Source organism: Anomaloglossus baeobatrachus, chromosome 4 (assembly GCF_048569485.1).
Source record: "Anomaloglossus baeobatrachus isolate aAnoBae1 chromosome 4, aAnoBae1.hap1, whole genome shotgun sequence".
In the NCBI taxonomy this organism is placed as follows: domain Eukaryota; kingdom Metazoa; phylum Chordata; class Amphibia; order Anura; family Aromobatidae; genus Anomaloglossus; species Anomaloglossus baeobatrachus.
In genome coordinates, this window is record NC_134356.1 from 648632960 (window position 1) to 648659207 (window position 26248).

Below are 26248 nucleotides of genomic sequence, written 5' to 3' on the forward strand. Positions count from 1 at the left end.
ATCAGGCGGTCAAATGTTTACTTTGAAATGTAGGGGAAATGTGAGACACCACTGAGGAATTGTGGACGGTTAGCTCTGTAGAGTGAGACCGAGTTTTATCAATGGTTGTCTCCACTCAACCAACAGCCAGGGAATGCCGGGTGCGACAATGATGCTAAACAGTCTGCGGCCCTTCTTCAGGGCAATGTGACACACGTGCCTTGTATGGCTCACGTGTTGAATCCGAATCTCCAGCAATTTTTAAAACACTATCCCGGCCTACATGTCCTTCTGTCGAGGGCACGGTGTAACGCCTGCCTGGATTCACACACTCAGACGGGCTGTAAAGGATAGGCTAGAGGGAACCCACTCACCAAGCTGGACCCCCAGAACCCTGAAACCCTTTAATCCCTATACAGTGATGTTGAATGACACAGGGCCCAAGTTGATCAATACCTGTGGAAGGCTGCAGTTCCAGAGAATAGTAGTCATGCAGGGTCAAAACATTAATTGAGAAAGATGAACAGAATGGGAGGGACAGGACTTAATCAGAAAACAAGCAGAGGTGAAATGCAAATCGGCCAACGAGGTACCTAAACAGCAAGCAGGAAAAGTAGTCAGGTAACAAGCACACAAACTCATAAAACTAAACTGGGGGTAACAGTAACCAGAGGTTCATAGCTATGTCTGGCAGTGGTCTTCAGACAGGAGGGGCCTAAAAAAGGGTGTTGTGTGTTCCCATTGGTTGTAGCTGAATGATGGTACTTCATCTGTGAGATACCCACCACCTGCATTCAGCCTGTGGTTCTGCATCTGTCAAGGTAACGCATCCCAGTGCGTGAGCATAACCTGTGTCCACTGTCCACCTGCGCCGCTGGCGTCGACTCCTCTCCCATCATCAGCACTATGCACGAAAGGAACACGTTGTCACCTTGCGACAGGAGTTCAAATTGACGTAGCGGACTACGGTGGTGACTTAACAGCTGTGTGCGGCAATGATGCAAACATGGCAGCTGTGCCTTCGTCAGGCCCATGTGACACAAGTGACTTGTATGGCTCACGTGTTTAATCTGATTCTCCAGCAATTTTTAAAACATCCCGGCCTACATGGCCTTGTACAGCGGGCACGCTCACTATGTGCTCACTTCCATCGTTCGCACCCAGTAGCTCAACAACTTTCATCACTCCTGAAGTCTTAAGGTCTGGCGGTTAAATGTCAGAAATGCGATGTTCCGACATGCAGGAATTTTAATCTAAATAAGCAATACCAAAAGGCACGGACAATCCCGTGCCATATTCACAATATGGACAAAGCCATATACAGATTATTATAGACAAAAGGAAGAAAAAATTCTGTACAACGACTTAATGATAGAAAATGTATATTTTATTGATAGAAAATAGCTAAAAAGCAGACAAACAATATTGGATTAAAATTAGCAGAGACAAAAAATGGTGAGTACCAATAGATGGCGCTCTCACCCCACAGTAGGTATATGGTAGCACATGTTAGAGTTTAGCACACAGCACATAAAAGGCTAAAAAGCCAATATTACATACAAACTAAAGCGTGCTGCTGCTTATTAGGTGCCCGTTACTGATACATCAATTACATAGTGTCAGAAAGGTTCTTGTAACAACGCACTATAATACCTTGCAACCAACATACCTAAATGGTGGATGAGAGCCCAATTCCCCGACCCATAGGTTTCGGTATGACTCCTTCTTCCGGGGGTCAGGAATTTTAATCTGCACATGTTGCAGCGTCTGTGGCAGCACCGCAGAGCCCAGCTGAAATACGTTATTATGACGTATACCCTGGGCTAACTGGATCCAGAGGTGGTGCAGATCACGCTGCTGGAGTGGTGTCAGATCAAGGACATATGCACCGTTCTACACAGTTTACAAATGTCGACGCAGATGTTTAACACTGGCAATGACATTCTCAGCGTGACAATTTTGGTCATGTACATGATGGAACACACTGTAAGTATTTTTCGGAGTCAGGTGTTGGTCCAAGAGGAAGGGAGGAAGTACTGGAGGAGTCATATGCAGAAGGGATAACAAGATCTACAAGGTCCAGACGGTCAGCGGCACCTTGGCGGCAGTCATGGTACGGTGGGGGAGAGGGATTATCAAGGGAGCATAGTATCACCAAAACAGTTGAGGAAGGTGCAGGAGCCCAGGAAGAAATGGAGGACGAACTGGCGATGGGCATGGAAGACTCAGCAGATTAGTGAGAGCTTGCTCACATTTTGGTTGTGCGAGGTTGTGGGGAGAGGGCAGAGGAAGGAGGCACGATTCTCACCTCTCCGCCACCAACACACCAAGGACTTTGTCCTCCTGGATGCTCAAGACACATGAGCGCCTTCTTGCTGCACTACCTACAACATGACCCTCGGATTGTACGAATTACAAGTCATGCTGACTACTGGGTTGCCACACTGTTAGATCCCCGGTACAACACAAAATTTTGCGAAATAACTCCTGCCATAGAAAGTGACGCACGTATGCAGGAGTATCAGCAGAAGGTGTTACGCAATCTTACATCTGCTTTTCCACTAAACACCAGTGGTGCACAGAGTGAATCTCAACGCTTTTTCATCGATAGGAGGAAATGGTCTTACTTGTCCACATCTGAGGGACCGAGGGCTGGCTGCTGTGCTGAGACGGCGTTGAGTACGGTGTCTCTGCAGAGTTGCATTTTTGGTCATATACAAACTGAGTTGAAAAAGGACAGATGCTGGTGGAAAGGGGAACAGGTGTGTTGGAAAGGGTAAAAAGTTTGTGTCCGTGGGTTTGGTGGTCAAGCAACATTAACATTTGCTGAAGAAACAACATCTGGTATGGTGGGACTGACAGATTTGGATAAGGTGGTATATACTATGTTACCGCTATATCAAACATATTAAGAAGAAAAGAAAGAGAAAGGTAGATATCCCAATCGCCATTCGGTGTCCACCGTGCTCATAGATGGTAAAGGAGAGGTTGGCAACTGGAAGGTTAGGTGGAGGATACAGAGCAGGTTGACTCTCAAACAAATAGTAGCCTGAACCGAGTTAGACGCAACTCGGATCTGGAGACTTGGAGCCCTGTTAGCGTGACAGGGTCCACACGACCACCCAGCCCGGGAACTCCCTGTTAACAACACAGGGGCCATTGGTTACGCAGTCCATGTGCGTAGGGGACACACCTGTGGACAGCAGGCGCATCAGCAGCAGCAGGCCTGTTTATGCCACTGGGCTGCACTAGCAGGACTGGTAGGACAGGAGCTGTTCTTAAACGTTCTGCGTTACCAACTGTGGTGGCGGCCTGCATCAATGACCTATCCCTGCCTACCTCTGGCCTAAAGCCACAATGGATTCAGCACATGGAGGTGTGCTCTTTCGGAGCATAATAGAAGACTGGGCACCTTCTTCTTGGCTCCAGCCCCTTTTATAACCTGGGTCCGTCCCAAACCAGGGTGGACCACAATGCACCTCCTGGAGACAAAAGCAGAGTGACACGTCATGAGTGGCATAACTAGCGTCCTATTTTGAACCGCCACTTGAATGATGACCTCATGGCTGCCACAACCAAAACACCTCAACAGTCATCGTCTGACCAACAACAATGAGGTGACAAGTCATAGGGGCGGCCCTCTGCAAGCCTGTTGGGAGTAGCCTGGCCAAATTGTCAGGACACCTGATTCTCTGTGGTCTATATGGGCTCCCCACATCAGGGGCAGGGCCAAAGAGTTCATTACCTGACATAGCCTCTGATTCAGTAAGTGCCTGAGCATGCTCAGTAGCATGAAATACAGTTTCTGAAAAAAAGACTATCCGCTTCAGCATGCTGTCTAGGCACAACACAGGACTTAGACCCGGCACGGAGTGCAAGTACCTGTGCAAAGAGGATTTTCTCAGTCAGTGTGAAGCCCCACAGGTGTTGTGTTGGTCCATTACCTTCAGGGACTCCACGTGGAGGAAGAGTCTGGTCACACTTAGGTTGCTTCTTTATATGTATTTTCGTGATGCCACTCTCAGTATTGCAGTCAGTGGGCACCGCCACTGCAGTATAAGGGGACACCTGGGGCTGATGTTGGGTGCAGTTAGTTTTAGTGGCCTCCCAAGAGTGAGTCAAGCACCAGGGCCCTGTGTAAGTGTGTTGAGCCGCAGGTCGCAGAATGACTCAGGCACAGTCCAAACGAGCATGCGCTGTAGCCCAAAATTAAAACTTTGCCTCAGGAATGACACAGTCAGGCAGAGCATGCTCAGTTGGCGAAACACTGGAGTTAGGCTGCGGCTGGGATAAATCGGCACACAGGAAGGAGCAACTGCGGAAACACTTCGTTCAATTGTGAGGTGAGTCATTTTGGAGTTTGGTGAAGAGTACCGTAACACCAGTGAGCAGCATCCTGTGCCACAGACCAACATTCTTCCGGTGCTGTCTATACTGTTAACCATGATAGGAGCGTAAAGTCTGTATTTATGGCAACAGGACATCACATTACCCGGGTACGGTAGGCTGTGCCCAGACAGTAATGCGTGCATGCAACACTTTGTTTTATTATGAAAACACATATCTGTTCTGGGTAGGACGACTATATAGACAATTACACTTGCTACCTCTGCACTGTCAAATGGTCACGTACAGTTTAAATCATAGAGGGACAGCGACACATGTTTGCATTGAATGTTGAATTTCAATATTTACATGACTGTGCTGCAAAGCTGTGTGGTTTGCATTCACACTGTTATCATCTGCCTTATCTGTGAGGCTTCAGCTAACAAGGGTATTCAGGGTGGGTGATATGTTTTGTCTATGTTTAGGTAGATAACTTGGAAGCTCTTGTGATGCGCCACTAGTAAGTTGTCTTCGCACACACACACACACACACAAACACACACACACACACAAACACACAATTACTGCTGCTACGCAGAGGGCTTAGGAAGCAGTAGGCAACTGAATAGATTGTTCTATTATTTCAATTTAATGCATGGTTCTTATTGTTTGTTTTGGGAAAGTGAAAGAATCATTTATGAACCCAACTGCAAACAGTGCTTTTCATGTTGCGTGGTTTTGCTGCATACTGTGGATCCCACCAAATACAAGACTTAAAATGAAGCATAAGTCGCAAAGGGAATTTCACTGTGCTACAATGCGGCCTAGCGGGGCTGTGCAACCACCGCCTGCCCCATCACGTGCATCTGCGTGCTCTTCATCCTCTGTGACTGTGGGGACAGCAGTCACACATGCTTTTTCACACTGAACTTTCACCCCGTTACCCGTAAGCGGAAGTGTGATTGGCAGGTCGTCACTTGTTTTTTAAGTGCAAACAGATGGTATTGTTGAGCTGTCAGACATCGAGAGAACCACCATTGGATGAAGGAAACATTATATCCACGCCTGCACCTTCGTCAAAGATTGGCTGGACTACCTGCAGTTAATTATTGCGTTCCAGAAATGAAAAGGAGTGTAGAATGCACAGGTGCTGTACCTTGCTTGGCAGCAAAGGAACAATATCTTAGTATTCCAGACAATTTTAGGATGGCAGAAAAAGTGTTAGCTCTTTGGGCAAATTAAATAGCGTGGCAAAAGTGGGCAGGTGGGTACAGTGGCCGTGTTCTGTGTGTACCAGGACAGTAAAGGAAGCCTCACTTTCTATCCCTCCTAATGACGAAATGCAGTAAGGAATTCCCTAAGTTTGCTACAAAAATAGCGTTGCAAAATGTGCATGAGGGTGTCATGCAGAGGTGCTAGAAATAGCTTGGCACCAGTGGGGCACAAATGGAGTACAACAGCCACTTTTTGTATGCCACTAAATGGCAGCATTTTTTGCTATTATTATAGCTTATTAAAAACAGAGCAGGAGGGTGTAATGCAGAGGTGCTGGAAATAGCTTGGCACCAGTGGGGAACAAATGGAGTACAAAAGCCACTTTTTGTATGCCACTAAATGGCAGCATTTTTTGCTATTATTATAGCTTATTAAAAACAGAGCAGGAGGGTGTCATGCAGAGGTGCTAGAAATAGCTTGGCACCAGTGGGGCACAAATGGAGTACAACAGCCACTTTTTGTATGCCACTAAATGGCAGCATTTTTTGCTATTATTATAGCTTATTAAAAAACGAGCAGGAGGGTGTCATGCAGAGGTGCTGGAAATAGCTTGGCACCAGTGGGGCACAAATGGAGTACAACAGCCACTTTTTGTATGCCACTAAATGGCAGCATTTTTTGCTATTATTATAGCTTATTAAAAACAGACCAGGAGGGTGTCATGCAGAGGTGCTGGAAATAGCTTGGCACCAGTGGGGCACAAATGGAGTACAACAGCCACTTTTTGGCATCCCACTAAATGGCAGCATTTTTTGCTATTATTATAGCTTATTAAAACAGAGCAGGAGGGTGTCATGCAGAGGTGCTGGAAATGGCTTGGCACCAGTGGGGCACAAATGGAGTACAACAGCCACTTTTTGTATGCCACTAAATGGCAGCATTTTTTGCTATTATTATAGCTTATTAAAAACAGAGCAGGAGGGTGTCATGCAGAAGTGCTGGAAATAGCTTGGCACCATTGGGGCACAAATGGAGTACAACAGCCACTTTTTGTATGCCACTAAATGGCAGCATTTTTTGCTATTCTTATAGCTTATTAAAAACAGAGCAGGAGGGTGTCATGCAGAGGTGCTAGAAATAGCTTGGCACCATTGGGGCACAAATGGAGTACAACAGCCACTTTTTGTATGCCACTAAATGGCAGCATTTTTTGCTATTATTATAGCTTATTAAAAACAGAGCAGGAGGGTGTAATGCAGAGGTGCTGGAAATAGCTTGGCACCAGTGGGGCACAAATGGAGTACAACAGCCACATTTAGGATGCCACTAAGTTTCCTCAGTGTTTGCTAGTATAATGGCTTAGTAACAATGAGTTTGAGTGTGCAATGCAGAAGTGCTGCACATTTGCACCAGTGGGACACTAATGGAAGTCCAACAGCCACTTTTAGGATGCCACTAAGTTTACTCAGTGTTTGAAAGTATAATAGCTTAGTAACAATGAGTTTGAGTGTGCAATGCAGAGGTGCTGCACATAGATTTGCACTAGTGGGACACTAATGGAAGTCCAACAGCCACTTTTAGGATGCCACTAAGTTTACTCAGTGTTTGCTAGTATAATGGCTTAGTAACAATGAGCTTGAGTGTGCAAAGGGCAGGAGGGTACAGTGGCAGGGTTGTGGGTCTGGGTAGAGGAAAGGAAGCCTCACTTTCTATCCCTCCTAATGATGAAATGCAGTAAGGAATTCCCTGAGTTTGCTATAAAAAATAGCGTTGCAAAATGTGCATGAGGGTGTCATGCAGAGGTGCTAGAAATAGCTTGGCACCAGTGGGGCACAAATGGAGTACAACAGCCACTTTTTGTATGCCACTAAATGGCAGCATTTTTTGCTATTATTATAGCTTATTAAAAACAGAGCAGGAGGGTGTAATGCAGAGGTGCTGGAAATAGCTTGGCACCAGTTGGGCACAAATGGAGTACAACAGCCACTTTTTGTATGCTACTAAATGGCAGCAATTTTTGCTATTATTATAGCTTATTAAAAACAGAGCAGGAGGGTGTCATGCAGAGGTGCTGGAAATAGCTTGGCACCAGTGGGGCACAAATGGAGTACAACAGCCACTTTTTGTATGCCACTAAACGGCAGCATTTTTTGCTATTATTATAGCTTATTAAAACAGAGCAGGAGGGTGTCATGCAGAGGTGCTGGAAATAGCTTGGCACCAGTGGGGCACAAATGGAGTACAACAGCCACTTTTTGTATGCCAATAAATGGCAGCATTTTTTGCTATTATTATAGCTTATTAAAAACAGAGCAGGAGGGTGTCATGCAGAGGTGCTAGAAATAGCTTGGCACCAGTGGGGCACAAATGGAGTACAACAGCCACTTTTTGTATGCCACTAAATGGCAGCATTTTTTGCTATTATTATAGCTTATTAAAAACAGAGCAGGAGGGTGTCTTGCAGAAGTGCTGGAAATAGCTTGGCACCATTGGGGCACAAATGGAGTACAACAGCCACTTTTTGTATGCCACTAAATGGCAGCATTTTTTGCTATTATTATAGCTTATTAAAAACAGAGCAGGAGGGTGTCATGCAGAGGTGCTAGAAATAGCTTGGCACCATTGGGGAACAAATGGAGTACAACAGCCACTTTTTGTATGCCACTAAATGGCAGCATTTTTTGCTATTATTATAGCTTATTAAAAACAGAGCAGGAGGGTGTAATGCAGAGGTGCTGGAAATAGCTTGGCACCAGTGGGGCACAAATGGAAGTCCATCAGCCACTTTTAGGATGCCACTAAGTTTACTCAGTGTTTGCTAGTATAATGGCTTAGTAACAACGAGTTTGAGTGTGCAATGCAGGGGTGCTGCACATTTGCACCAGTGGGACACTAATGGAAGTCCAACAGCCACTTTTAGGATGCCACTATGTTTACTCAGTGTTTGCTAGTATAATAGCTTAGTAACAATGAGTTTGAGTGTGCAATGCAGAGGTGCTGCACATAGATTTGCCCTAGTGGGACACTAATGGAAGTCCAACAGCCACTTTTAGGATGCCACTAAGTTTACTAAGTGTTTGCTAGTATAATGGCTTAGTAACAATGAGCTTGAGTGTGCAAAGGGCAGGAGGGTACAGTGGCAGGGTTGTGAGTCTGGGTAGAGGAAAGGAAGCCTCACTTTCTAGCCCTCCTAATGGGGAAATGAAGCGAGGAAATCCCTGACCTTAGCTACACAGGCGTCTGTGTCATCTGTCATCTTGTGCAGCTGTTTTTTTTTTTTATGCCTCTCATTTTTTCTGTGACTTTTTGGGTTATCCCATTTGACCAAGCAACCAGTATTCTTAGTTTACTGGTTCGATTCCTGCTATGGGATTGCCACTTTTTCTGTAATAATTCACGCATTGAAAGGTCGACAGAAGTCATGCATACAATCAGTCTAGCTTGGATTTGCTCTTTGCAGCAAAAAATGTTGCCCACAAAAGATTTTGGACATTCATTCCATTTTTTTGCTCAATAATCCATTTGAATTCATATCACAAATCATTTTTACTTTTGACTTTTAACTATTTGGTTTCAAAGGATCCAAACCCCCCTTCCTTTATATCTGACGTTTTTTGGTACTGAGTGGATACAGTTGTGGCTGTCTAGTCAAGATGGAGACAAAATATCTAAAGCATAGTGCCCTGTGTGAGGATCGAACTCACAACCTTCAGATTATGAGACTGACGCGCTATCTGCTGCGCTAACAAAGCAAGCTTCTAGCAAGGATGTGCCAAACTTACTTACTCAAAGCAATTAAGTTCTTTTTCCACATTGACAACGTCTTGCGAGAACAACAGTTTGCGTATGGTCTAGCGGTTAGGAGTCCTGGTTTTCACCCAGGCGTCCCAGGTTAAACTCACGGTATGGGAATGCTCCTTATTCTGTACTATCTCTCTAATAAGAACTGTCTCGTCAGGTTCGCAAGGTCGGCTGCTGGAGTATCTTGCTCTCTCGACTCAGCAGATATCCACAGTACCAGGTGGATTGGAAGTTTTGTCGAGGGCTCCTCAATCAGTGATAGTTGCACTTCCCTCTCATGTTGTAGCAGGTCCTGCCAACGTGGCCTCTCTGGCTTCTCACCTAGAGTGCGAGGCCCTGCACTGGCTCAATCCATTTCTGGAGAGGCTTAGTCCACTAGTCTCCAACCTGCCCCTCGTCCTGGAGACCTTCTGGAAAAGTATTTGATGAACCTGGCTGCATTGCATCCGCCAACAAAGTGCTGTTTGACCTGCAGCCAGGGGATCTCACTGTAGGTCAATATGCCATAAGATTCCACACCTTATCATCTGAGCTGCAGTGGTCCAATGAGCCATTGGTCGGGGCATTCTGGAAAGGCCAATCCGGTAAGATCAAAGACAAGTTGGCTGGCCATGCTGTCATGCTGGGTGTGGGGAGAGACACCCAGCAAGTGGACTTCAGGGAATAAGGGAAGCTGTAACACAAAGAAAAGGGGGGGAAACCAAGGACTCCTGCGCTGACCCTGACACTGGGGGGCCCTGCGCGTACCCTCAAACCACAGGCACCTATAATGGTTAAGAGGTGTGGCCCGCCAACATGCCCCTGTCTCCTAGCCAGACCCTAGGATTTAATCCCACCACCCACCAATCTACGGGGCTGCTGAGCCTACTGTGGCTTCAAAAACACTAACCAGTTGTAGTCTGGAGATCTGGATACATGCTCAGGTGGAGGTTACACCTGCCATGAAAGCTGTCTGGTTTCCATGCAACTTCCTCGGCCACCTATGAGACCCTCTGACATTTCAGGTCTGCCGTCCACTCACTGGGCCTATACAGATGTCTTTGACAAGAAAGAGGTAGAGACTCTGCCATCACACAGACAGTACGACTGCCCTATCAACCTACTCCCTGGACCCATTCCCCTCTCCATGTTCGTATTTACACTCTGTCTGAGGCCAAGACCCAAGCTATATCTGAACACAAAGAAGATTCTGGCAAGAGGTTTCATTCAAAAGTTTTCCTCACCGGCCAAGGGTGGTATCTTCTTTGTGAAGAAAAAGGACGGGTCTCTTTGTTTATGTATCGACTACAAAGGGCTCAACCAAATCATGATCAATCATAAGTACCCGTTAACACTTATACCGGAACTGTTCGACTGACTTCAAAGTTCCAGGATATTCTCCAAGCTCGACCTCCGTGGTGCATACAATCTGATCGGGCGACAAATGGAGGATGACTTTCATCACCTGTGATGGCCATTATGAGTATCAGGTGATGCCTGTCGGGCTTAGCAATGACCTGGCGGAATTAGTCAACAATATTTTCCGAGATCTGCTATACACAGGTAGTGGTAAACCTGGACGATATTCTCACTGGATCTACTAAAACACAGAACAAATGTTTGTCAGGTGTTGCAGAGGTTAAGGGAGAACCGTCTATATGCTAAATACGAGAAGTGTCTTTTCGAGCAGAAGTCTCTGTCTTTCTATAGCTACATCATCTTGGATTCAGGTCTGAGCATGAATCTGGACAAGTTGTCAGCAGTATTGAAGTGGCCTTCTACTGACAGTCTGAAAGCGATCCAGCAGTTCTTCGGGTTCACCAATTATTATAGGCAGTTCCTCTTGCGGTTCTCGTCCCTGGCTCTTTCCATCTCAGCCTAGAGGCAAATCCGAAAGCATGGACCCCAGAAGCAGAAGACATTTTTATTTCCTTCAAGCAGGCATTCACATCGGCTCTGGCGCGGCATAGACCAGAGAGTAGTAAGCAGTTAATCCTGGAAGTGGATGCTCAATCCTCTGGTGCCAGGGTGGTCCTCACACAGAAGTCAGCTACTAGTAAGACTGTAACCTGGGTATTATTTTCCAGAGCATTCTCCCCAGCCGAGTGTAACTACTCACACCAGGGGGCGGTACATAGGCCCTGAGGCAGGAAAAACAGTAGTTTACTTGTGACAGTGAAGTGGAGTGGAGTTCAAGTGCAGACCTGTGTCCAGGTCTGCCACAGTCTAACACCAGGTGTCTGGGTTGGAACCCAGTCACCTCTGGCAAGGAGGCAGACGGTGGTGGCCACCTGCAGGAGCTGGGATTAGAGCCGGTGGAACTGTAAGGGACCGGGACCGGGTAGTGGCCCGCCGGTACCGAACCGGGGAACCGATTGGAAACCGGAGCACCAGGAGGGGTACTCAGACCCAGTACAAGGCCCAGAAACAACTGGACCAAGTCGAATCAACTGATTGAGGACTGGACTTTAGGTCCTTTCCCATCTATGACCCGATTGAAGACAACAGCCCAACGATAGGGGTAGAAAGACACCGCCCAGGCATCGAGACCCCACGGGCCAGCGTCTGCGGGCACACGGGCTCTACCGGCGCACACAAAGCTGGGGAGTGGACTACCGTTGCTCAGGCATAGGAGTCATCATGTACTACCAAAGCGAGGTGCGGGAGAAAGGCGGAAACCACCAACCTGAAAAGGGGAGCAGCGCAGCCGGCTGCGGGCACCGTCCACCATCTTGTTTGGTTCACCAGAGACTCCAGTGTGTCTGTAATAGTGAGTACCACAGTGCCTTCGGCCCGCGCACCGCCCCGCACCGCACCGACACGTATCCATTACCCCGCCTCAGAAACCCCCTTGGGCCCCCGGGACCATCATCCCCCTACCCACGGAGGGGTCAACACCAAGCTGCGCAACACCGTCCCCGGGAGCCTAGTCAACGTCAGCGGTGGTGTCCATCCATTCGCCACAACCCGTGGGTGGCGTCACGGACTTAATCCCCAAACAACCACCACCCCTCACGTAGCGCCAGCAACTCCCTTTCAGAGCGACGTAACCCCCGGGTCCGTGAGGAGCTCGAGCCACCCACCGACGAGCACGGATTTGAGCGGCTCGGCAGCCGGCCGAGCCCCGGGGCAGTACATGTGCTTTTTTTCATGCCTTTACGCTGCGTTCTGCACCGCAGCATAAAAGCATATGTCCTGTGTCCCCAGCACAATCTATGAAGATTGTGTAAATTCCATCCGCACGTTGCGTTTTAGAACGCAGCATTTCGGCTGCTGAAATATTTTGCCAAAACGCTGCGTTCTAAAAAACAACATGTCACTTCTTTTGTGCGTTCCGAATGCTTTTTCCGCTCTGTCTATGGCAGAGCAAGCATTCAGAACGCATGAATTCCGCATGCACAATGCTTTCAAAACACAGCTTTTCGGCTGCGTTATGAAACGCACATGAAGTGACTTAAACGCTGCGGAATAGAATGCAGAGACGTGCGCACATACCCTTAGGCTGATAAACTGAAGGTGTAGGTGATGCACCCACAGGGTCTTGGGGGGGTTACTTGTCACCGGGCCGGTGTAGGAGAGGGGTTTGGGATGTCACAGTAGCCTGGCTCTATTCCGTGACCCTGGCGGTGACAATAAATGAGGGGATTGGGGATGTGGAGTATGTTTTCGTGACGCCACCTATGGTGTGCGGCTATAAGGGGAGCCACCGCTGCAGGATGTCTTCTCTCTGGGGCGGATGATAACGCAGCTCAGATGGTACAGCTCTCCACAGGCAGAGCTCATATCCCAGGGAGGATGTAGGTGGTAGTAGTCCACTCCGGCTGCTGTGCAGCTAAGGTGGGGGAAGGATTGGACGATACAGGGGTTGCAATCAAATTTCTTTACTCACTGAGATGTCACCGCCATAGGACTGCCAGACTCCACTGTGATGGGCTCCAGCCGATCCCGGATAGTTCGGGGGGGTCACAGCCGGTGTTTCTGTCGTGGGCGGAGGAGGGGACGCCGCGCTCTCCCACTGCTCGGGTCCGGCTGCCGCTGCGGCTGCTGCGGCCTGCTGCTGCTGCTCGGTGGCTCGAGCGATGGGCCGGATCCCGGGGACTCGAGCGGCGCTCCTCGCCCGTGAGTGAAAGGGGATTGGGATTTGGGATAGTTTATTGTCCGTGACGCCACCCACGGTTGTGGTGATTTGTTGACACCACCGCTGCTCTGTATGGGAATCCCGGGAGTGATGGTATGGAGCAGCTAGATGTTAGTCCTCCCCTCCGTGTGTAGGGGGTTGGTTGTCCCGGGACCCAGTGATGAGGTGGGTGATGCAGGGCTTGGTGGGGTGCAGGGACGCGGGGGCAGCGCTGTGCCTTGCGGCACTGTGGTACTCACTCAGCCTGAGACGATGACACAGTTCTCGGTAAAACACACGGCTGGAAAGACGGTTCCCACGGACGGCTGCACTTGCTTTCCCCAGTAGTTGACGGTCCCTTTTTTCTGCACCTAAGATGATGATGGTTGCGATGGGTTCCCACCGGTAACCCGCTCCCCGGCTTGGATAACAACAGATTTATTTACAATCCACTTAACGTTTGTGGTTGCCCTGCAAGTTCACGGGCTTGTCCATAGGAGTTCCTATGCAAACAACTTTTCAAGCGGTCCCCACGGGGACAACGGTGCCGGCAACGGCCGGTTTCCAATCACGGTAGACAATCAGGTAAATCTTCGGTTATCATTCTCATTTTTGCAAAACTTTTTCAAACACACTTAAAACACACATGTTTTCTGGTCCCAACGGGGACGGTGCAACGGTGCTCCGCTGCCATTACTCAGATTCTTCTGTTGAGACGGACCCATCCTCCGCCACCAGCATATCAAACATGCACTGACATGCCTGCTGTGATAGGGGTACCCGGTACCCATTTCCACCGGTACGCGGGGTATGGAAAACCACGGGGTCTCCTACATAGCGGGAACGCTCACTTGCCTCTTCAAACTGAGCAGCGGACCCGGGGCTGGGGCCGGAGTCATCATCTCTTGTTCCTGCGTCAGGCGGGTTACCGCCAGCTGCCGCGCCCTCCTCGCCTCCAGCATCTAGCACTTCAGACCCTTCTGTGGTAGCACGGAGCAACAGATCAGGCGAGTTCACACTGAGGCGCCCCATAAGTAATGGCAAGGGTGATGCATAGGCCGAGACTAGGCCGGGCCCCTCAGCCGCAGCGGCCGGTCCTGGTAGGACATAGGGACGTGGGTCTCCAGTCGACTCTGTTACATCTATCCCCCCCCCGTACATCGGGGCAGTTGCAATCAGCATTTCCACCTCGTTGGTCCACTGCTCCATCATCCTGAAGATCTGATCCTGCTGACGTTGGTGGAATTGAATCACCCGGGCTTTCATCCATGCCACGGTCCCGGGCTCGGGGTCTGGAAAAATCACTGCCGGGGCTTCTGGCACATTTTCATTACAGGGCCGCGGTTCCAGCGGTTCCCCCGGGAACGATTCGGGGATGTCCCAAGTGTCTGCAGCCGGTTGGTCCGCCGGAGCGGATTGGCAGGGTATCGCTACCGGTTGGGTAGGTAGCGGGCCTAGTGGCGGAGCGGCAGCAGCTAATGCGGGTAGCGGGGCGAGAGGCAGGGTGAGCGGAGGCAGGCCGGGCCCCTCAGCTTCAATGGCCGATCCCTTGGGAATACAGGGGCGTGGGTCTCTTACCCGCTCCTCCAAATCCTCTTCCACCTCGCGTCGCGGCATAGCAGCCACCACGTCCGCCATGTCGGTCTCCCACTCCTCCAGGAGGAGTTGCATGTAGGCCTGCAGACGGTTACTCAGCGGGACGGTCCAGTCCCTCAACCACGTCGCCGTGCCTGGACGGGACGGGACGTTCCTCGTCGGGAGTTGGGTTGTACATCTTGGTGACGAGGTCTTCCAGGAACCCAATATCGCTGCAGAGTCCTGGCGTCCCTGCTTTTATAGCCGCGGCTACATGCACTCAGTCGCCATTTCGTCCCCCTTAGCCTCTTTTCGGCCCCTCCTCTATCGGGGCGGGGTTTTGGCCTTCGCGCCTCTACTACTCGAGAAGACGCTCGAGCGGGAACTTTTCGCGCCAAAGATGGCGACTTCTGAAATTTTCCAGCCGGATACCTCCGGCGGTCACAAGGCGCACCTCTACCCAACGGCAGAGCGGTAAGATCCTGTTCATGACGCCAAGTTGTCGCGGGAGGAGGGGACGCCGCGCTCTTCCACTGCTCGGGTCCGGCTGCCGCTGCGGCTGCTGCGGCCTGCTGCTGCTGCTGCTCGGTGGCTCGAGCGATGGGCCGGATCCCGGGGACTCGAGCGGCGCTCCTCGCCCGTGAGTGAAAGGGGATTGGAATTTGGGATAGTTTATTGTCCGTGACGCCACCCACGGTTGTGGTGATTTGTTGACACCACTGCTGCTCTGTATGGGAATCCCGGGAGTGATGGTATGGAGCAGCTAGATGTTAGTCCTCCCCTCCGTGGGTAGGGGGTTGGTTGTCCCGGGGCCCAGTGATGAGGTGGGTGATGCAGGGCTTGGTGGGGTGCAGGGACGCGGGGGCAGCGCTGTGCCTTGCGGCACTGTGGTACTCACTCAGCCTGAGACGATGACACAGTTCTCGGTAAAACACACGGCTGGAAAGACGGTTCCCACTGACGGCTGCACTTGCTTTCCCCAGTAGTTGACGGTGACGGTCCCTTTTTCCTGCACCTAAGATGATGATGGTTGCGATGGGTTCCCACCGGTAACCCGCTCCCCGGCTTGGATATGGGCCAGAGGAGCCCTACTTTGCCCGCAGGCGCTGGCCCTGAGAAACTGGTGCCCTGGCGGTGGTGGTGTTTCTCTGTAACGGTTGGACTGTTGCCTTCAATTGGGACTTGCTTGTTGGGAGACCCAGAGGTCCCCTTCACTAACGGATTTGGCAAATTCACGGCGACTCCTAGCCTTGCCGGGATCCGAAAGGCCCCTGCCACTGGTGCTGACTGCTTTTCGTATACCGCTCCGGTACCGCTGGGCCACCACCCGTCCGCGGGGAGCGGACTACCGTTGGGAAGCCATTGGAGTCAACACAGTACACAAAGGTGCAGGGAGAGACAGCCACCATCACCTGTCCGGGGAGAGACACTGCAGCCGGCTGTGGGACCCGTCCATCCAGCCGTTTGGTTCACCGGAGACTTTGTGCCTCTTTTGCTGAGTGAGTACACCCGTGCCATCCGGCACCGCGCCGCGCTGTCCCTGCAACCCTGCACCTCACCGACCCTGCCTCCCCGTCACACCACCGGGCCCCGGGACCACCAACCCCTACCCACGGAGGGGGAAAAACAACATCCCAGCAGCTCCCTACCATCGCTCCTCGGATCCGGCCCACCGCTCGAGCCACCGAGCAGCAGCGCCGGACCCGAGCGTTAGCGAGCGCAGTGTCCCCTCCGCCCGCGACAACTTGGCGTCACAAACAGGATCCTACCCATCTACTTACCAGTAGAAGTGCGCCTTGTGGTCCGGCAGAAAAATTTGAAGCACCGCCATCTTTGGCGCGAAGATTTCCCGCTCAAGCATCTTCCCCGAGCAGGGAAGGCGCGAAAGCGAAGCCCCGCCCCCAACAAGCGGAAGTGCAAAAGAGAACCAAGGGGGGGGGGGCGGGTGAAAACCTGGCTAATGTAGCCGAAGGCATAAAAAGCAGGGACGCCAGGACTCTGCAAGCCATTTGGTTCCTGGAAGCAGCTTGCAACATGTCCGCACCACCTGAGAGGCCTGAGTCTCCGGAGCCTGCCACTGGGACGGCGGCGTGGCTGAAAACCCAAGTGATGCTGTTGTGCTGTCGTAACCGGGCCCAAGTACGGGACCTGCTGGATCGCTGGACTGCTGAGGTGGAGGAGCTGGCTGCGGTCATGCGGGCGCATGAAATAGAGGCCATGCTAGAGGAGCTGGTGAGTGAACCACGCCCTTGTGTCCCTGAAGGACCGGCCGCTGCGGCTGAAGGACTCCGTCTACCCCTGGCCCCAGCAGGGCCCGCTCCATCGCCTGTGCTGGCCGCCCGTACAGCCCCTCTCAGGCTGCCGTCCCCGATGGAGGTGGCGGAGTCCGTGCTGCCCCGCCAGGGCCCGGAGGCCCGAGAGGACACCAGCCAACCAATAGCTGGAGCGGTTGACTTAGAAGAACCGATGGCGGGCCTCCGTACACCGACTGATGACGGATCGCTTGCCACTGAGGAACCACAAGTCTGGGCTCAGTTAGAAACCGTTGCTGTCCTGCCGGGTCCCGTCGTCAGCCCCTTGGAGTCAGATGCCAGCGGCTCGGGGGCTGACACAGAGCCTGTCTCAGAGGAGGAGGGAATCTTCAGCTTGTATGACATGGAGGCCACTTACATCCCTCGGAGCGGAAATAATGGACATCGGGCGGCCCTTCCCCGTCGCGCCTGCCGTGCGCTGGAGGGGCTGGAACCCGTGTTTCTTCACCTGGAGCTGGGTGAGGAGTACGGAAGTGAACAGTAGAGGCAGCGGTCCACCGTTGCACCCTGTTGTCCCCCGTTGGGACCCTCAGTAAAATGAATCAATCCGAAAAATCACCTGATTACCGTCCGAGAAGAGAACCGTCCCCATTGGGACCGGAGTTGCCCTGTTGTTAAGTTCATTCCCATACCCACATGAGAAACTCCTCATGAACATGGCCGAGAACTAGCAGGCCACCCACGAACTTGTGGGCCTGTAAATAATGTTGTGGGATGGATACCGTTGCCACCTCCGGAGAGGCTGACTTGGAGGATGGGCCTGGAGGAAAATGATGGCCCAGGCCCGCCACCACCGTAACCGGTGGTGATCCTCCGGGGGTCAGGGGTCCCCCTGGACATGGGATCCCCTGAAGTGTGACAGTCGGGTGCGAGTTACCGTACCCGTTCCCGCTCGTGCAGCCTGAACCTGGACTGGGGTAAAGGGGTGCTGCCCACTTCTTAGGGGCAGCATCAGGGCTAGGTTGCTTGGGTGGGAGAGCGGAAGACATCCGTCCGTCCGTTATTAAAAATGTCTATATGTGTTGCAATGTTTAAGAAGACCTAAAGTATGCTCATGCTATGTTTTACCGTTTTTCCATGTTATTTATATTTTTTCAGTTTGAAAGAAAAATAAAACCGGTGATGGACAGCCAGCCCGCGGACGGTCTGCATTTTACCAAGGGGAAATGTGGCGCCCTGGACTAGCCAGGTAGCCACATACAAAACACACACCCCCACCCCCACCCCCGGACAGTTACATTAGTCAGACACAAAACCCTTGTTGCCTCCCTCCAGGGTCTGATGTCCACACCAGGTGGGGCGGAGCCAGGCGGTTGGCCCCACCCCCCGAGGAGTTCACAGGCCTGGAAGCGGGAAAAGTGACAGATCAGTCTTGGAGGTGAAAGTGAGAGGAGTAAAACACTTGAGGTGTCTGGGTAGGAGCCCAGGCACTGACAGCAAGGTTGGCAGACGGTGGTGGAACTCCGCAGAGCCGTAAGGACCGGGGCTGGGTGGTGGCCCACTGGTACCGGACCGAGGAACGGAGTGAAGCTAAGCACACCCAGGCAGGGCCATCGGACCCCGACCAGGCTTGGAGCCGCCGTTAATAGTCAAATCCGAATGTGACAGGAACCCCCGGGGTTCCCTAACAATCAAGTCCCGATTGAAGGCAACCACTCACACCGTGAGGATATACAGCCACCGCCACTGGCTAGAAGTCCAAGGGCCAGCGCCTGCGGGCAAAACGGGCTCCTCCCATATCTATACACCGGGGAGCGGACTACCGCTGGGAAGCCATTGGAGTCAACACAGTACACAAAGGTGCAGGGAGAGACAGCCACCATCACCTGTTCGGGGAGAGACACTGCAGCCGGCTGTGGGACCCGTCCATCCAGCCGTTTGGTTCACCAGAGACTTTGTGCCTCTTTTGCTGAGTGAGTACACCCGTGCCATCTGGCACCTCGCCGTGCTGTCCCTGCAACCCTGCACCTCACCGACCCTGCCTCCCCGTCACACCACCGGGCCCCGGGACCACCAACCCCTACCCACGGAGGGGGAAAACAACATCCCAGCTGCTCCCTACCATCGCTCCCGGGATCCCCGTCACCAGCAGCGGTGGTGCCCATCTTCACCACAACCCGTGGGTGGCGTCACGGACTAAATCCCCAAAACAAACCAACCCCCTTTTCACTCACGGGCGAGGAGCGCCGCTCGAGTCCCCGGATCCGGCCCATCGCTCGAGCCACCGAGCAGCAGCAGCAGCTCCGGACCCGAGCATTAGCGAGCGCAACGTCCCCTCCGCCCGCGACAAATGGTTCTTTTCCCGTCCCGTATAGCAGGCAGCGCGAGTCCGTAGGAGTGAGGACATGTCTGCGAAAAGAAAAAACAAACTGTTCAACATATGGTTGCTAAAAGACCTCCTGTGTCAAGTGTTTCACTACTATGTCTACGATGGGGACCGGCTGTGGGATGATGGGCACCACCCTGAAGAGAACAGTAAGTGCCACAAACCCCGCCCGAAGTGACCCACACACATGGACTCTTTCTGGCTAGCAGTGTGGAGCTGCCACGGCCCGCCGTCCACACCTTCCTACATGGTGACTGACCTGAGTTGCAGACGCGTTTCGCAATGTTCCAGTCAGAGACGCGGCGGAGAGTCACGTGAAAACTGCTGGAGCCAATCAGGAGATAGCCCATTTCAGTGGCACACAAGCTTCAAACATTTAGCAAAAAGTAAAAAAAAAAAATGTTTTTTTTTTCTCTTTTAACCTAATTTGCAGCTGTTTAGCAGAAAATAAAAGATATTCCAAAAAAAAAACAAAAAAAAAACAGGAGCAAAAGCAACACTAAATTGTGCAATGAGCGAGACCATATACAATTATTTATTTTACAAGTAATCGCTATTGTTAGAACACTTGTCATTTTTTTACTATAATTTACTTCAAAAATAGGCTTCAACCAAAATGTAGAGCTCAAAAAAACAAAAAAAAATAAATTCCCTGACCGGGAATCGAACCCGGGCCGCGGCGGTGAGAGCGCCGAATCCTAACCACTAGACCACCAGGGAAGCTGACACAGTGCTCTGCTTCGTGTAATATCAGCGGTCCGTCACTGACAGTGCGCAGTGCTTCGTTACCCTCCCCCTTTTCCCTCACACGTTCTGTCTGTGCACCGCTACATAACAAACCTTCTCATTGGCTCCAGTTCTCCCGCCCTTTGCTTCTTTCTCAGTCGTAACCACGTCCACCGCTCACGCAGCCGTAATAATCGGTCAGCGCCTCAGAGATGAACGCCCAATAGGGAACGCCGATCTAGCTGTGACGTCACAGTAGGCGGGGCACAGCCTAACGCAGCAAGTCAAGATGGCGGACGAAGAGAAGCTGCCGCCCGGGTGGGAGAAGCGGATGAGCCGCAGCTCTGGTAAATGGAGGAAGAGGTGGCGGTCTGGGTGGTGACCACGGCGGCCGCTCACATCTCTGCAGCCCGGTACTGCAGAGCGGGCATCATGCTGCCACCTCCGGGGCTCATTCATTTACCCTGCCGTGGACGGGACCTCATGGCTGCAGGTCGCCAGTGATCACCTCAGGGCCATTTTTCAAATGACTGACTATGGTGGCCCTTATATGCCTCGGCCAGGTCTGACCTTGTGTCTAAGGGGCTGAGAGGTGAAAGGCGAGGACCCCCACCTATGTGACACCTAGTTACCCCACAGCAATCAACACACCTAGTGACCCACCCCCTATTCGGTCACCCCACCTAGTGACCCCCCACCGATCCAATCCTCCCACCTAGGGACCCCCCCCACCTATTTGATCTCCCCACCTAGGGACCCTCCCCCCACCAATCTGATCGTCCCACCTAGGGACCCTCCCCCCACCAATCTGATCGTCCCACCTAGGGACCCTCCCCCCACCAATCTGATCGTCCCACCTAGGGACCCTCCCCCCACCGATCTGATCGTCCCACCTAGGGACCCTCCCCCCACCGATCTGATCGTCCCACCTAGGGACCCTCCCCCCACCGATCTGATCGTCCCACCTAGGGACCCTCCCCCCACCGATCTGATCGTCCCACCTAGGGACCCTCCCCCCACCGATCTGATCGTCCCACCTAGGGACCCTCCCCCCACCAATCTGATCGTCCCACCTAGGGACCCTCCCCCCACCAATCTGATCGTCCCACCTAGGGACCCTCCCCCCACCAATCTGATCGTCCCACCTAGGGACCCTCCCCCCACCAATCTGATCGTCCCACCTAGGGACCCTCCCCCCACCAATCTGATCGTCCCACCTAGGGACCCTCCCCCCCACCAATCTGATCGTCCCACCTAGGGACCCTCCCCCCACCAATCTGATCGTCCCACCTAGGGACCCCCCCCCCCCCCATTGATCTGATCGTCCCACCTAGGGACCCTCCTCCCCCCACCGATCTGATCGTCCCACCTAGGGACCCTCCTCCCCCCACCGATCTGATCGTCCCACCTAGGGACCTCCTCCCCCCACCGCTCTGATCGTCCCACCTAGGGACCTCCTCCCCCCACCGCTCTGATCGTCCCACCTAGGGACCTCCTCCCCCCACCGCTCTGATCGTCCCACCTAGGGACCTCCTCCCCCCACCGCTCTGATCGTCCCACCTAGGGACACCCCCCCCCCCCCCGATCTGATCGTCCCACCTAGGGACACCCCCCCCCCACCCGATCTGATCGTCCCACCTAGGGACACCCCCCCCCCCCCACCCGATCTGATCGTCCCACCTAGGGAGCATCCATCCTTCTGACCTGCTGCTCAGTCAAAATGCTCAATCAAACCTCGTTCCGTTTGACTTTACAGGAGGAACATAAATGATGATCAAGATCCCTTGATCATGTTGGAGGCAGAGGGATAAACCTTCACTGATCTGATAGGATTTATCTTTCAGGTTGGGGAGGGGGAGGTTGGGATCATTACTGCAGCTGGATAAGCCCCATAGATAGAATGGATCCTGAGGAGCCACAACCATGTGGACAAACGAACATCATCTGGGGGAGGGGGGACTCTGCTCTGCACCACCTACTGGAGCCCTCCTCTCACTCAGCCTGGTTTATGCCTTCTGTCAGTAGCAGCAAGATAGCAGATATGAAATAACTCAGTAGTGACGCGTGAGCGTGTTGTTACTCCATCGAGCATCCACGTTTAAAAAATGCTCGTTTCCCATTGACTAATATTATACTAAGTACTCGAGTGGCCCCCCCAGAACCCCGATGCTCAGTGGTAGTGAACTCAACCATCACTTTTAAGTGATACAATTAAGGAATACATAAAACAATGAAGCATACAGAGACTAATAAAAATAAGTATGTGAAATTCTGCCTATTTTCCACTAAAGTATTATTACCAATAGTCAGAAATACACCGGATTCAATAGGCAAATGTAAACTGGACATTATCGCTACGGCAGCTTCACATGGACTCGCGTGCCTTGCGACGTCGATCTGGCCGTCGACCCGCCTCCTTATTAAGGGGGCGGGTTGTGCGACGTCATAGCGACGTCACATGGCAGGCGGCCAATAGAAGCGGAGGGGTGGAGATGAGCGGGACGTAAACATCCCGCCCACCTCTGTCATTCCACATAGCCGGCGTGAGCTGCAGGACGCAGGTAGATGTTCCTCGCTCCTGCGGCTTCACACACAGCGATTGTGCTGCCGCAGGAACGAGGAACAACATCGTACCTGTCGCAGTCGCGTAATTATGGAATTCCCAGACACTACACCGATGATACGATTACGATGATTTTGCGCTCGGTAATCGTATTATCTAGGATTTACACACTACGATGTCGAATGCGACGCCGGAAGTGCGTCACTTTCGACATGACCCCTCCGACATCGCACCTGTGATGTCGTAGTGTACAAAGTGCCCCTAAGGCTATGTGCGCACGTAGCGTTGGTCCCTGCAAAAATTTCTGCAGCGATTTGAACAGCACACATGCGCTTCAAATCGCTTACGAAAAAGTCCGTAATGAAAAAAAAAAGCCGATTTCATGCGCTCTGAGTGCAGCCCCTCCCATAGACAGAGCAGGGACTGCATGCAGAGCGCAGGAAAGAAGTGACATGTCACTTCTTAGAACGCGCGCTTCGGCAGTAGCCGAAGCGCTGCGCTCTAATACGCAACGTGCACACGTCTCCTGCATAATCTTCATAGATTATGCTGGGGACGCAGGACGCATGCAGTTACGCTGCGGTGCAGATCGCAGCGTAACTGCATGCAAATACGCAACGTCCGCATATAGCCTTACCATTGTCACATGAAATATGCAAAAGTTAAAGAGGCTATCCACTACTTTTACATTGAAATCCTTACCGATACCTGCACCCCCACCGATCAGCTGCTCTCGGTACCTGCTGCAGCAGCTGGAAATGCTCCTTTCGGCCATCTTGGTCTTCCTTATTCTGAACCTGCGGTGCATGACGCATCCTACATCATACACACTCGTCAGCACTGAGGTCCTGCGCAGGCGCACTTTGATCTGCCCTACTCAGGGCAGATCAAAGTATTGTAGTGCGCCTGCGCAGGACCTCAATGCCGGCGCTTGTATATGACGTAGATGCGTCAATAAGGAAGACCAAGATGGCCGAAAGGGGAGGCGCCAGTCCCGGAGAACGGAGACACCCATTCGACTGTTGTGCACCAGAGCGACCTTCTAGGTGAGTATTATAAAACGTTTTTTAGGCTCTTCTATGCAACATGTTGGAATGCTGTATATAAGAGCCCAGTGGTGGTACCCGCAGCCTATAGGGCAAAAAAACTGGTGACAGGTTCCCTTTAACATGCTGGTTACACTAAAGCACTTAGTGATTCCTAGTGTGGATCAAGGGAAAGTAATTCTGGTCCTTAATGAATATCCAGTCTGAGTCTCCCAAGGAAAAGGCCGCTTACCACTGCATGGGCCTAATATTATTGTAGTCGGTGGCTAGGCTACTGTATTCACCCTCATTAGTCAAATTGGGAAACACGTCAGGAGACTTATAGACTGCTACATATAGGGTTAATTTGTCCTTGGGAGACTCAGACTGGATATTCATTGAGATTTGGATTTACTTCTTGATCTACAGTAGAAGCCAACAAGTAAGTTAATCGGTATAGTTCATTTGACAATGGTAAAACTGTTCTATTGCACATAATGCTTACCTTTGACTGAATGCAGTATATCACAAAAGTGAGTACACCCCTCGCATTTTTGTAAATATATCTTTTCATGGGACAACACTGAAGATCTGATCGTGTGATACAATGTACAGTGTCAGTGTGCTGGTTGTATAACGGTGTAAATTTGCTGTCCTCTAACTCGGCACACAGCCATTAATGTCTAAACTGCTGTCAACAAGGGAGTACACCCCCAAGTGAAAATGGCCAAATTGTGCCCAAAGTGTGACAATTTTGTGTAGCCACCATTGTTATCAAGCACCATCATACCTCTCTTGGGCATGGTGGTCTCTAGAGCTTCACAGGAGCCGCTGGATCCTCTTCCATCCTCCATGACGACATCACTGAGCTGGTGGTTACAGACCTTGCGCTCCTCTACCTTCTGTTTGTGGAGGCCCCACAGATGCTCCATAGGGTTTAGGTCTAGAGACGATTGGTTAGTCCAGCACCTTTACCCTCAGTTTCTTTAGTAAGGCAGTAATCGTGGAGGAGTTTGGGGTCGTTATGTTGGTATATGAAGGGAGGGATCATATTCTGCTTCAGCATTTCACAGGACATGTTAGCATTCATAGTTCCCTTGATTAACTGTAGGTCATCTCAAAAGAAACATTTTCCCCTTTGTGAGTCTTAAGCCCCCCATACACTATATATGTCTGTCGGCAACTGAGTCTCCCATACACAGCAGTGCTCAATAGGCTGAGCGCTCATGTGATCTCTGAGTGCGCCACTAATGAACATCAGGGGCCGGCTCGTCTCCTGGAGAACAAAAAGGTTGGCAGTGTGAAATACTAAATTATCTGTATGGGGACCCATACACGTTAGACTGTAGGCCGAACTCGATGATATTGATGGGTTCAACCAACATTAAAGGGAATCTGTTAACAGGTTTTTGCTATGTATGCTAAAGACATCATGCTTTACGGGTTAACAGAGAATTTAGGCATGCCTGTCTTGTCAATGTCCCAATGTTGTTTATTTGCTATGCTTGCTTAACCAGCAGGACTTCTCATTGCTTGGACTACAAAGTCAGGGGCACTTCAGTCCAGCACGCCCCCTGCTGTGATTAACACCTCACTGTCTATATATAATGTCTATAGAGAGCATGGTGTGGGGGCAGCTCTCTCAGCTCTGTTACAATCAGAATTTTTAGATTTAGTATTGTGTCAGAACGGCTGCACCCAGTAATCTAAGTGATACATTGTTGGATTCAGGATCTCTTTGCCTACATCATGCTGCTCTTGGATGAGGTAGCAAAAAGCTGCTGACAGATTCCCTTTAAAGGTTGCTGGATGTAAAGTGACCAGAAGAAGGTGTGTCGTCATTGCTTTACTATTCTCCAAGAGCAACGCCATCGTGCCACCTTTTTTTTCCCATGTGTGCAATCATTGCCCTTGCCCCTCCACAGAGTGCACTGGTAGATTCTAGAATATTGTTCCCGCTGCCAGGTACTACAGCTGAGCTCATATTCTTTTCAGTTTGTGCTGTTCTGCAGTGTTATATCACGTGACGGCTGCCACTGATCGGCCGCAGCTTTAAAATTTCTGTCAGAAGGAACTGCTCCGTTTGACAAAACTGTGAGCTTTGCACTGTAATGGTGGCCTCTAAGGCTACTTTCACACATCCGGTTTGAGCCCTGCGGCTCAATCCGGCTGTGAAAACTATGCAACGGATGCGGTGAAAACACCGCATCCTTTGCATACGTTTTTACATGCGGCCGGTCCGGTTTTTTCCGGTTGCGGCATGCTACTGAGCATGCGCAGTGGAAAATACCGCATGCGGCGACC

The 26248-nt window shown here is 51.4% G+C and overlaps 1 protein-coding gene and 1 non-coding gene across 2 annotated transcripts in view; one reads left to right on the top strand and one right to left on the bottom strand.

The window, feature by feature from the left end:
* Positions 1-20278: 20278 nt before the first annotated feature.
* On the bottom strand, positions 20279-20350 carry TRNAE-CUC (transfer RNA glutamic acid (anticodon CUC)). The gene has a single exon. It is a non-coding gene; the product is annotated as a tRNA-Glu (tRNA).
* A 245-nt stretch (positions 20351-20595) lies between these two features.
* PIN1 (peptidylprolyl cis/trans isomerase, NIMA-interacting 1) overlaps positions 20596-26248 on the top strand; it is a 73169-nt gene continuing 67516 nt past the window's right edge. The window contains exon 1 of the mRNA XM_075346474.1: positions 20596-20703. Coding sequence (XP_075202589.1) covers positions 20646-20703 — 58 coding nt within the window. The 5' untranslated portion in view covers positions 20596-20645. The remainder of the gene's footprint in view (positions 20704-26248) is intronic.